At 58.6% G+C, this 12,424-nt stretch overlaps 2 protein-coding genes across 2 annotated transcripts; one reads left to right on the top strand and one right to left on the bottom strand.

The window, feature by feature from the left end:
- Positions 1-91: 91 nt before the first annotated feature.
- Positions 92-5,694, bottom strand: HRG_08980 (sec7 domain-containing protein; the record flags this gene model as incomplete). Its single annotated transcript, XM_044867451.1, has 4 exons — positions 92-2,275; positions 2,339-4,375; positions 4,438-4,559; positions 4,608-5,694. The coding sequence occupies 4 exons, from the start codon at positions 5,692-5,694 to the stop codon at positions 92-94; spliced, it is 5,430 nt and encodes a 1,809-aa protein (XP_044717472.1).
- Positions 5,695-7,175: 1,481 nt separating this feature from the next.
- On the top strand, positions 7,176-8,614 carry HRG_08979 (2-oxoacid dehydrogenases acyltransferase (catalytic domain) domain-containing protein; the record flags this gene model as incomplete). The annotated part of the gene is made up of 2 exons (XM_044867450.1): positions 7,176-7,493; positions 7,556-8,614. 2 exons carry the CDS (start codon positions 7,176-7,178, stop codon positions 8,612-8,614), a joined length of 1,377 nt encoding a protein of 458 aa, XP_044717471.1.
- Positions 8,615-12,424: the final 3,810 nt, after the last annotated feature.

The raw sequence follows: 12,424 nt of genomic DNA, 5'->3' as shown, positions 1-12,424 counted from the left end.
TTACTCTTGTACATGCTTCGAAACCGAATGCCACCATGTCCCGCTGCTTGCGCAGAAACGCCGTCCTCACGGGAAAACCCGCACCAACAACCTACAGCATCCTCCGCGCAGCGGCTTCTTGGTCCCCCGCTACCGACCCCTCCCGGAAGTCGCTGATGATGCTGTCCTGCCTCTGCTCGCCCGCCTTGGTCATGCCGTCAATGCCCAGCCCGACCTCGCCCACGCGGCGCAGGACCACGAGAAGCGCACCCCGCAGGTCTTGGCTGAGGTCCTTGCTCAGCAGGTCCACCGCCAGCGGGTAGAAGCCGGGGATGTGCGCCTTGAAGGCGTCCTCGGGGAACGTGGCGTACCCCTCCAGCACGTCCACCACGACGGGCCGCCACGCCATGATGTTCCGGTGCTGACTCTCCTCGGCGAGCGACGAGTAGCCCGCGATGATGTCCTTGCACAGAGGGACCAGCGCCGCCTCGATGTCGGGCCTGCTCTCCAGTCTCTCCGGCGCGTTGTCCGCAAACATCCTGAACAGGATGGAGACGTAGGTCGCGGCGGACCCACTCTCCTGCTTGAGAAGATTGGGCGGCTGCTTCATGAACCCCTCGCGCCAGAGGCGCATACGAAGCTCCTTGTCCTCGTTGAATCGGCGAGCGAATTGAAAGGAGCGCTTCAGCAGCCCCATGAGCCGCAGGAGCTCCGCCGAGGGGATGTGGGTGTACACGGTGTCGTTGCTGAAGAGCTCGTTGACCGTCTCAATCATGAGCAGCTGCAGGACGCAGCGCGAGATGATGCGGTTGAAGAAGCGCCGGCGCGCCGCCGTCACCACCACGGGCTGCTGCTGGAGATTGGACGAGGGCTTGAACTCTTCGAGGGGGTGGCCGCTGGTCCCGGTGGGACTTTGCAGCTCGTCGTCCATTGGCTTTGGCGAAGGCTGTCGATTGATCAACTCTCCGTCAGACACGGCACCGTTTTCCTCATTGCCATTGATTCTCAAAGACTTTTCGTCCACAGTGGGCGGGGCCTCTTGGGGCGAGCCCAGGCTCGTCGGAAAGTCAAAGCCGTTGGATGGAAGCGACAGCGACGCCGTCGGGCTCATGTTCGTTGCCGTAAACAGCTGGTAAGCGGTTGTCCGTTCAAAGAGCTCACAGAACGCCCCGACAATCTTGGTCCAGTGTTCTGCCGTGAACTTGGTCACGTTTTTGAGGATGAGCTGCTGCAAGCAGTTGCTGCCGATCCGGGCAATCGTATCGTTCTCTTGGCAGATGCAGAGGGCGAGCAGTTCGAGAAACCTGTCGAGCATGTACTCGAGGGCATCAAAGTAATGCGTGAAGAGCGTGATCATATTGCGCAGCGCCTGGATCATGGTTGTCGACAACCAGACAGACAGCTCCTCGTGGTTGAGAACATTCGTCATTTCCGGCCGAGATCTCAACACCATGAAAATCGGGTACAGCTGCTGTCGCCATAGGATGTCCCAAAACTCGGGCGTGAAATCGCCGCCATACTTGACGAGTGCCGCAAAGAAATACTCCAGTGCGTTGGACCGCACCTCGAGGTCTTCACCGGTCATGAGCACGTCGTGGAAGGCAAACAGAATCGGGAACCAGAATCCCTCCTCGGCCGATGTTTTGGTTTGCTTCCGTTTTTCCTGAGACTTGCTGCTAGCGTCGGCCTTGCCATCAGCCTGCTTGGCCTGCTGGGAAAGCGGGCACTCTGGGGTCCTCAGCATCGTGGGGATGATGGACTTTAGGAGTTCCAGCGCGGCCAGGCTCTTCTTCTGAAACTTCATGTTCTTGGAGAATTCTGTCAGGCAGACAATCAAGTCCGTGAAAGCACCCTGAGAAATGACAACCCCAAGCTTGTCCTTATAAACTTGGTTGACATTCTCATACGCAAAGGTCACGATGCTCTCGTGCGGCTCCCTTGCGGCGACAGTAAAGACCCCAAACATTGTTCTCCAGCCAGAGCGGATGTTATCCCCTCTGGCCTGGATCATCTGGACGAGACACCGCAGCACCAGGTCTTTGACCGTGACGTTGTGAGAATTGGCGAGCACGAGCTCAAAGGGCTTCAAAAAGTCCTTTTGGAACTTGAAGCCCGCCAGCTCTTCAATCTCGAGGAACCTCATCGACAGTTGCCGCAGCGAATCCAAGGCAAAGAAGACAATATTCATGTTGTTGTGGCATCCGACCTGATTGAAGTGCTCGCCAAAGACATCCCAAATATGGCTCCACTCAAACCTGACACGGTTCATGTTGTAGTAACTAATCTCCACAATCTTCTGTAGGCTGTATGTTCGAGGGGAGTCGTTTGAGCCCGAGACTTTGATCTCATCCCAGCTGACCTCGGTGAGCGCCCTGGCGAAGTGAAGCATGGCGTCGCCGGAGAGATTGGCTGTGTTTGTGAAGATGCGATCGACGCTGCGAATGAAATCGTCTGAGCGGCTTTCCAGAGCAATCTCGTGGGAGAAGCCTCGGGGTCCAGTGCCAGCTCTTTGCCGAGGTTTCGACGGCCGTGAATGATTCGATGATCTCGATTCAGATGTGTCGGCCCGCGAAGGCGGCATGAAGCGAGCCTGAGAGACATCGGGAATCGCGTTCGCATCGACGCCTCCTGTTATCAGCTGCAGCCGATCTAGCTGGCTGATACACATGAGAATATCTTTCCAAGACTCCCGTAGCAGGTTGCCTTCGGTCTGCCCCAGGTCCAGGAGAACCTTGAGGGCCTCAATGTTCTTAGCTAGCATTTCTTGGGGATTATTGAGGTTGGTGGTGTTTCTGAGCGCCGAAACGAAGGCCTCCCTTGGGGTTGAAAGCTCAAACAGGCAAGCGATCCTGGTCGCGAGTTTCATGCCTTCAAAGCACAGTTTGCTGACCTCGATGTTGTGGGCCTTTTGCATCTGGCTGGAGAGGGCAGAGAAGAAGGACATCCAGGTAACGTCAAACATGGAGCCGACGTGCTTGAAAGACGTTGCCGGTATGAACTTGGGTCCGGCCTTGGTGGCACTGCGGCGCTGGCTTTTGAACAAGTTCTTGAAGAGCTGTTCAGATCGCAACGAAATCTCCTCCGACTGCTGAACGTAGGCTTCGCGCTGCAAATCGCGCCCGACATTTGACAAAGCGTGACCGAAGCCGGCGGCGAGGCCGGTAGGTTGCGAGGTCAGCGTGCCGGCCGCCGCTGCAGCCTCACGTTCACTGTTGAGAACGATTTCATTGCTCGCAATGTCATCGAAAATACTGATGAGATACTCGTCTGGCAGATCGGCGTTGTCGTTGATGCCTCGGTTATTCTTGATGAACTCTTCCTTACTCATCCGCTTGGCAATCTTGCTGCTGTGCTGGTCCGTGTTGAGCAAGATGACGGAATATGCCAAGACATAGGCCGTGTCAGCATTGGCAAATGCATTTGGGTTTCCCTTGACGTATCGCTCGGCGAACTTGAGCATGAAACGGTCAATTTTTTGAGCCTCTCCCGGGAGCCTGAACGCTTGTAGAAACTGTCGCAGTGCATCGACAAACCTCTTCCGGGTAAATTCCATTGCGTCGACAAAGGCATGCATGATGTCAATGTTATACTGGTCTCCTTCGCCAAGGAATTCGCCAATCTGCGCCTTGTCGAGCTTGTCCTCCTTGAGCAGGTAGTTGCCAATCTCCTCGGGGCTGTCCCCGGGTATGAAGCCATCTCGCAGCAGCAACTTGATACCCTTCTTGGGCTTGAAGTTGAACTGCGCAATGGCTTTGGTGAGCGCCGTCTTGCGCGCCTTCTCCTTTTCCAAGTGATCTGGGTCGTCTTCGACAAGAGGAGTCGACGGGGCCAGCGGTGTCTCTAGACGAGAAGCGCTGTCGCTGGCGGTGGGATCGATGGACGGCCGGACTTCATCCAGAGAAAATTTGTTTTCGCCCGTTGACTTGAGCATCTCGCCATCGGTTCGGACCGAGGCAGACCAGTTCACCAAGGACCTCAAGGCTTCCACCAAGGCTTCCAAAGACATGCGCTTAATGGCATACTCCTTGGGAAAGTCCGGTTCGCTCTCCTGGTGTGGCACGATCTGGGCCACAGTCAGCGGCGGGGGTAAGATGCCTTTTAGTTGCCACTCGCTCGCAGGCAGCGTCTTGGCGCGAAGATCCTCGTATATCTGTTCATTAGTACTTGTAATGGCAACCGGGGTCGTGGAGAACTTGGAGAGATCCTCGACAATGGTTTGGAAGATGTTATCGACTGTTTGGTCACAGTCATAGTTGAGGTAAATCTCGACCAAGGCGCGCGGGTCAGCACACAGTCTGTTCAAAATGGTCACAAAACAGAGCTTCTGCGTGACTGGCGCATTACGTCGAGACAGGAGCGCCAGGTAGATCTCGTTGAGGAAAACTTCAATCTCTTTCTGCAGCCAGGTTAGCAGCTCGACGAATGAGACTGGGGATGCCAAATTTGGACATGACTCGCCTTGAAGGATGGCCGCATGTACTTGAGCATAAGCCAGAATATCTCACAGCAAACGTCGAATATGCGGTCAACCGAGCTGGCGCCATTTCGGGTGATGCTGAGACAGAGGTAGAACTTGGTGGCTTGCAGGAACGAGGTGGGTTCGGTGCTCTTTGAGCTTTTGATGGTACAGAGGGGCGATGTGAAAACGGTAATGTTGTTGTTGAGGAGGGTGTGGATGAGGTGGAGGGAGATGAGCTTGGAGCGCATGGCCTGGCCGCGTAGATCAAAGAGTTGGTCGGGGGAAAGGACCTTTGTGGACAGGTTGCAAAAAGAGCGAAAGACGAGATAGGCATCGCGGACGTAGACCTCATCCTCGGCGTCCAGAGCATCGTCGTCTTCAGAAGACTCGCGCGCCGACTGCCCCGATGCCGAGGCATCTGTGTCGGCCTCCTTGGCGGGCGCCAACCTGGTCACCATGGTTGGACCGTCGCCGAGGTTGGAGTCGTCGAAGCTTTTGCGATGTTCTAGGTCCTTCAAAGTGAGTTTAGCACCATCGCCGGGCTGGTCGATGGAGTCGGGGTCGGACTGGGGAGTAGGCGATTCGTCTCGATGGCTAGGGGGCCCGGCGAGGGCGACAGCATCGGAGGGATCGAAGGTGACGTTGCTCGAGCTATGCTTGAGATTGCCCAGGCTCAATCTGGATTCTTTCATATGCAGCCTCGTCTTGACTCGCTCGAAGACTGTGCCGACCATCTGGGTCAAGGTGCCCTGGGCGACTTGCTGGTTGGCGGTACTTCGGGAGAGGAGAAAGACATTGTAGACTTGGCGCACGGCCTTGAGCAAGCCTGCGCCGTGGACGACGATCTTGTCGTTGAGGACGGCGGCGAGCAGGGACTTGACGATCTGTAGCTGGATCTCGACGGCCGTGGTCTCGCCTTGGAAGCAATCGCATATGGCATCGATGGCGCGCTCGATGAGAGGGGCCGCGGGGGCGGCGGCGTCTTGGGGGGCATGGCCATTTGTCTGGAGAGAAAAGAAGGAGTAGGAGATGAGCTTGCCGATGCAGTCGAGGGCGGCCGTGGTCAGCTGGGGGTTGTTTGACCTGGTGGCGAGTTGTAGCGGCGCAAAGATGAGCTCGGGGTCGGGAAGCTGGTCCTGTTCCTTGATGGCGTCGAGGGCCTTTTTCGCCGAGTCAACCAGCTGCTTGTTGCGCTGGGCATCTTTGGAGGTTGCGATGGCGTCCAGGGAGGACACCACGAACTTGAGGGAGCTCATCAGGGAGCACGAGGACCACCAGGGGCCATTCGCGAGCAGGACAAGAGGGCAGCTAAAGGATCGGAGCCGCAAAGGGGCCGGGCCGGCCGCTCAGGAGGCCCAGGACCAGATGGCTCCTTGTTCTTTCGTTCGGGGCAACGCGCGCGACAGATGCGGCCTGGCTGTGGTTAATGTTGGTGTTGCGGCGGTGACGAACAAGGTTGAAGCCTCGGTTGGAAAAAAAAAACCCCCAAGGTCGGCTTTGGGGATCGTTGAACCTTGAGCCGTTTTGCTTACATAGCCATCAGGAAAATGGACACCTAAGGGATGCGACGCGTGGGAGCACGGGAGCACGGGACCTGCGGCGGAGCTGCTAATAAAGCTAGGGGTCCTCCGTTGCCGGTACCCGCTACCCGTGGTATCTACAGTGGGGACACAAGTACCCGACCTTGGCTTACCTCTCCTCATACAGACATGTCGCAGTCAGCTCACTTGTTTGACAGCGTCTTCTCACGCGCAGGTTGGTCCTCGACAGCCCGAGGTACCTGCTCGCAGCAGTGGGACAGGTGGTTTCCGAGCTGCGGACACGTCGCCTGGACTTGAGCACCTTTGCAGTAATTTTCAGGCAGAAACACCCACAGGGCGAGGCTCGGAACTTACTGTTAAGTTTATGCGGGCACTCATTACTGTACAGACTTCTTCATGCCCTATCCGCTCTCCTAAAGGTCAGACTTGGACTCTCGTGACTGCACCCGCAAATTCGTGGCGCCGAGTTCCAATCCCGTGGTCTGACTCTGCGGCGATGCTATTCAACAGCACGACAAGGCTTGCCGTGCTGTCGAGGGTTGTGGCTGTCAGACTTCCAAGTACTTCGAGGTACCTACCGTGCCATGACCGCCGAGTATGCGCCTCAACAAACTCGAAGAGAGGGGACCTGGCCGCTGGGATGAGGCGTGTCTGCTGCAAGTAGGTACCTAGCAGTACCTGCCTGGGCTTTTGGCAGCGCCTCCTTCAGCCCAGTGCAAGAGATGCTTTCTCAGCTACAGCATCCTACCAGAAACCCAACTCTCCCTTACTTGTGAAATCTGGGACGAAGCGCATGGGCTCGCCAAAGACACGGGTATAGAAGGTGTTCCCGGTCTATAACGGTCATTTCTCCTCGTCTGCAGTCATTATGCCTCTCAAATGCCGCAAGCCCATCAGGTACCTTGTGTGTACTCACAGGCCACCCACGTCCGAAAGCGGTCTAGGCCGTAGCTCCAGCTGGCGACGGAGCTCAACGCCAGAAGGGAAAAAACTAAACGTCCAACGACAACCCCAAAGATATCCCCGTCTCCTGCTCGCGTCTCCCAATCCGCCCCTTCGTCGTCAACAATCTCGGTGGCGCGTCCGCCTCGGCCTCAACTGCTCCTCACCCTGCGCCAGACCCGGTCTGTGAGGTCCTCCAGTAATCCCCTCGCCCGACCCGAGACCCTGCTGTCCCCGAGCCATTTTCCTTCGACATGCTCAGCGCCGCTCTTCGGAGGCGAGCTCTCGCTCCAACGCGCTGCGCCCTGCGTGCGGGCTTCACCCCCCATGTCGTGCGGTACTACGCCTCCTTCCCGGACCACCAGGTCGTCAAGATGCCCGCCCTGTCGCCCACCATGCAGGCTGGCAACATTGGCGCCTGGCAGAAGAAGCCCGGCGACTCAATTGCCCCCGGCGATGTCCTGGTAGAGATTGAGACAGACAAGGCCCAGATGGACTTTGAGTTTCAAGAAGAGGGCGTCATTGCCAAGATCCTCAAGGAATCGGGCGCCAAGGACGTCCCCATCGGCAGCGTTGGTTGCCCAGCCCCCTTCAGCGCCTCGACCCTCTGCTAACGTCGCATGTCTACTCGCAGCCCATTGCCGTGCTCGTCGAAGAGGGCACCGACCTCTCCGCTTTCGAAAAGTTCACCCTCGAGGACGCCGGCGGCGATGCGAAGTCGGCGCAGCCCAAGGAGGAAAAGTCGGAATCGCAACCCAACGAGGCTTCCGCCCCTGAACCTTCCCCCGAGCCCGAACAGTACGCCCCCTCCGAGGGCAAGCTGCAGACTGCACTCGACCGTGAGCCCAATGCCTCCCCGGCAGCCAAGCGCATTGCGCGGGAAAAGGGCATCAGCCTCGACGGCGTCAAGGGCTCCGGAAAGGGTGGCAAGATCACCGAAGAGGACATCAAGAAGCTTTCCAGCAGCCCAGCCGTCGCCTCGCCCGGCGCCACCTTCGAAGACATCCCCATCAGCGGCATGCGCAAGACCATTGCCAGCCGCCTGCAGGAGTCTGTTCAGAAAAACCCCCACTTCTACGTCACCAGCTCCATCTCCGTCTCCAAGCTGCTCAAGCTGCGACAGGCTCTCAACAGCTCGGCCGAGGGCAAGTACAAGCTGTCCGTCAACGACTTTTTGATCAAGGCCATGGCCGCCGCGTGCAAGAAGGTCCCCATGGTCAACTCAAGCTGGCGCGACGGGAGCATCCGTCAGTTCAACACGGTGGATGTCTCGGTTGCTGTTTCAACGTCTTCTGGCTTGATTACGCCCATCGTCACTGGCGTCGATGCCCGAGGCCTCGAGTCCATCTCGACCAAGGTCAAGGAACTGGCCAAGAAGGCTCGCGAGAACAAGCTCAAGCCCGAGGAGTACCAGGGCGGCACCATTTCCATCTCCAACATGGGCATGAACAATGCCGTCGACCACTTTACTGCCGTCATCAACCCTCCCCAAGCCGCCATCCTGGCCGTGGGCACCACCAAGAAGGTTGCTGTCCCCGTCGAGAGCGAGGACGGCACGACGGGCGTGGAGTGGGACGAACAGATTACAGTCACGGGCAGCTTCGATCACAAGGTTGTTGACGGTGCCGTCGGCGCCGAGTGGATCCGCGAGCTGAAGAAGATCATCGAGAGCCCTCTGGACCTCCTTCTCTAAGCGCCGCCATGCCAGCAAATCAAACTCAAGCGTACGGACGCGCGAAGGGGCGTTTGTGTGAAGAACTTATAGACTTTGTCAAGAGCGGGATCCGGACAAGCAGTGAAGGGTGTGAGGGGCGGGAGGGGCGAGGCTGACTCCCGAAACTCGCCCGAGGAGGATGACGAGGCGATATGCCTATGTACAATGACCCATTGATTGATTAATGCTGCGTTTCCGAAGGGGGTGAAGTCCAGTTTCCGGTTGGCTCACTCTTGTCCCTCGCCAGCAATACAGAAAGTTCATCTCCATCCGTTTCCCCCACGCAGTGCCGAGGTTTGCCAGTTGGAGGGACCTGTATGGTTGAAGAAGAGACCTGGAATCTAATGGATAGTCTAGTCAATGACCCGATGGCGGCTTCGGAGGCGGATAGGAGTATAGCTTTTGGATGTCGTCCATGCCAGTGGTCATGACGCATATTGACCAGGCCCAAAATCATGCATTACGTGCCCCCGGCCTCAGCCTCGCGACGTCAGCACGAGCCGCATATCTGGCTGGACGGACGTACGGATGGCGGCATTCTGTCGGATGAGCATTGGGCGGACGGCATTCGGCAAATGTACGGAAGACACCAACCAGCGGCGTCTACTCCTCGGTGAATCCGATTGTCCGCCCCCTCTCTCTTCTCCCTTCTCTTGGGCGAGTGCTTCAACATGGTGCATTTGCTCTTGGTTCCACCACCCCCTTTCACTTGCAACCCTATGCGTGACGTGTGACTTGACTTGATTAGAGCTCTTTGGCCCTCTCTGTCTAGGACCTCGCATGCGGGCCGCCACGTCGGAACCGCACCCGCGTCTTGGCCACCGGGCCGCCGTGGACGACCAAGCAGCATCAGAGCCGGCAAAATCGCAAGTGTCCTCCACATCAGCCATGGAATGGAATGGACAAGGCGTGGGGGATTGGATCGAGGCCGGTCAAGATCCTCTCCGGCACCGTCCTCAAGACGCGTTATTATGGCTTGACGCACTGCATGAGCGTCAATGGGCTGGTAGGTTCTGATTCCACGGCAGCTCTCCGGCCGGCGCCCTGTATTTTGCCTGGTGTCTGAAAGAAATGCTTGTGTAGCTTCCCATCAAGTTCAATCGCCGTCATGAGCAACACCTTCGAAGCGGTGGCGAAAGGGCCGCGGGATCAATGAATCTCGCCCCAGACCGCTGTCGTCTGAGAAGGTTGGCAAGCAAATCCGTCGCGGGACACTGCAGGCTGGCTCTGGCTACGTTTGAGGGCGTCTTCCGAATCCTCCATGTGCCGTCCTTTTGCTCCGACTACCAGCGCTACTGGCAGCGCCCTGGAGCAGTCAATGGGGCTTTTGTCGTTCAGCTGCGGCTCTGCCTTGCGATAGGCTCGACTCTCTACAATGAGCACTTTACGATGAGGGCCTTGGAAGCGCAGTGCATTTGCGGGGCCTAGCTATGGCTGATGCTGCCCCCGGAGAAGAGCAGGATGACAGCCTCAACTGTTCAAACCATGTCTACTGATCCTGGTCAAGTCGACATGCGGAGCCGGCCATGACCTCGCGTGGATCACTACTGGCAGACTTGTTAGGCAGGCCATACTGATGGGCTTGCGTCGCGAACCGAGACGTCTAGGCCAGATGGCGACGTCCCAGGCTGAGATGAGGCGGCGTCTGTGGGCGACCATTCTCGAGTTGAACCTCCAGTCTTCGTTTGAAGTCGGCTGCCTGCCGCTATTGTCCAGCACCGACTACGATACGCAGCCGCTGGCCAACATGGATGACGATCAGCTCAATGACAAGACTGATGGCGAATGTTCGCAGGGGGGACCGGCCGAGGTGCCGACTCAGACCTCGGTCCGGTCGCCTCGGTGGAGTCGCAGGCCGACGTGCTCAGACAAGTCAACGACTTCCGATCGAGCTGGTCATACGACGAAGTCCTCGGATTGAACTCGGAGCTGGCCAAGGCTTGTCGAGAGCTGTCGCAGAAACTGCCGTGTCCCGGCGAGCCCCGAGGAGGGCGCCGTCGAGTATTGACGCATCGCCACCAACGACACCGGCGTATTCCGATAATGTCCCGGCCACTCTTCTTGGTCGCCATTGAGCTCATCCGCGAAAGGAAGGGCATCGAGGCGGCGATGCTGCAGGCGTGCACGGAGACTGACGGGGGCGAGGTGCCGGCGAGGTGGTTTGCCGAGATGGCCGCGGGACTGGATGGGGGATTGGGCGTGGGACGACTTGGGCGCGCTGCTGTGGCCGTCGGGACGTCTGATGGCATGGCTGCTGGACATTTCTCGGGTCGCCGTCGAGCCGTCTTTCCCGGCCGCTCCGACGCCAACCACCCTGCCTGCCGTGGCTTCTTCCCCCGATGGCCCAGGCCTCGAGGCGCGGTCCAGCAGAGTCGCAAGATCTCGTGCTTTCCCCGATCACCTCAGCCGCGTAAGCGCTTGCAGGGGCTTGGTCGTCCGCACGGCGCCGCTCCGCAGCCAGGGCAGCGCTCGATGCAGCCAGGGACAACTCACAAGGGCCCTTGCCGTCGCTGCCGGGGCGATGGGCCCGTGTCACCGGCCCATCGGCGCGCGGGAAGCGGACCCGTAATCGGCTCTGCGATGCCGAGAAATGCACGGGCGATGCATGTACGAGGCAGGCAGGGCATCACAACTACGCACGTCTGACGGGCTGTCGACGCTACTCGGCTATCCGTACTGTAGGCTACGTGCGTCCTGTCTATATGCAGGCTATGTATGCGCATATAGACTGCACGGGGGCGCAGAAGGAGAGCGACAGAGGCCCGCTCCACCACGCTGCTTTTAAGCCGCCACTAGACGAGCCGCCTCTCCTGCCCCGTGCCTGGCAGCTGTCTCTCCCCTCGACGCATCGCGGCCCGTCGTGCACTGCCCCGGCCGTCATGGTGACGGCGACGACGCGGTCTCGGGACGGCGGTGTCGGTGAGATGACGCCGAGCCATTGGGGGCGGGATGGGTGTCTGCGGTGAAGGGTTTGGTGTGCCGGCTTGCACAGCAGACGGCCGGGCAAGGGAGGCGAGAGGAGAGACTCCCGTGTCCGCCCCATGCTGTTCTTCTTCCCTCGGTCTAATCGAGCCCCGAGTCCAGGTCATGGCAACTCAAGCATCATGGCAAGAGAAATAAGCACTCGGAGTCGTTTCCGTTAGGTAACTCCCCCCTTTCCCCATACTGTGCGCTTTTCCCACGAGAAGCCGCAGCAGCCCGCCATGTCCTCCGGGGGTTCTTCTGCCTCTGCCCGCCCCCCCCCAAAGGCCCTGCAGGACGCGGAAGACGCTCGACGAGAATCAAGTCAGCCCACGCCGACCGGCACCCCGTCGTCATCCCCCATCCGCTCTATACGTAGTCTCACCAAGCCCTAGGGCTCTTGGTGCAGGACGTATCTCGAGCTCGCTGCTGGAACCCCGGCCTTTCTGCACGTTCGGCGGCCCGGGGCTCGTCGGTCGGACCGAAGATGGGGCCACGGGGCTGGGGCTGCCCTTGTCCTTACACATACCTACGTATCATTATACATACGTACATGCGTGGTCAATCAATCCCAGGCTTTCCTTTCTTCGTCTTCGCTTTCCGTATGCTGCGCGACAAAGCCACCCTCGCTCGCATCGGGCCTTTGGATCCGAAAGGGCAAAATGCAGCGAGGGCCGGTTCCAGCTTTCCCCCCTGTTTCTTGTTGTTGTACACCGGCTTCCCCCATGGCCACGGGCATCAGCCATACGCCTGAGAGCCATCACCAGGCCAGTTGCAAGCCGAAACTCACAGATGGCTCTCTCTCTCTCTCTCTCTCTCTCTCTCTCT

This window comes from Hirsutella rhossiliensis (genome assembly GCF_020360975.1).
Source record: "Hirsutella rhossiliensis strain HR02 chromosome Unknown scaffold00011, whole genome shotgun sequence".
NCBI lineage: Eukaryota > Fungi > Ascomycota > Sordariomycetes > Hypocreales > Ophiocordycipitaceae > Hirsutella > Hirsutella rhossiliensis.
Note: the sequence above shows the minus strand (reverse complement) of the source record. Positions and strands in the feature narration are given on the sequence as shown.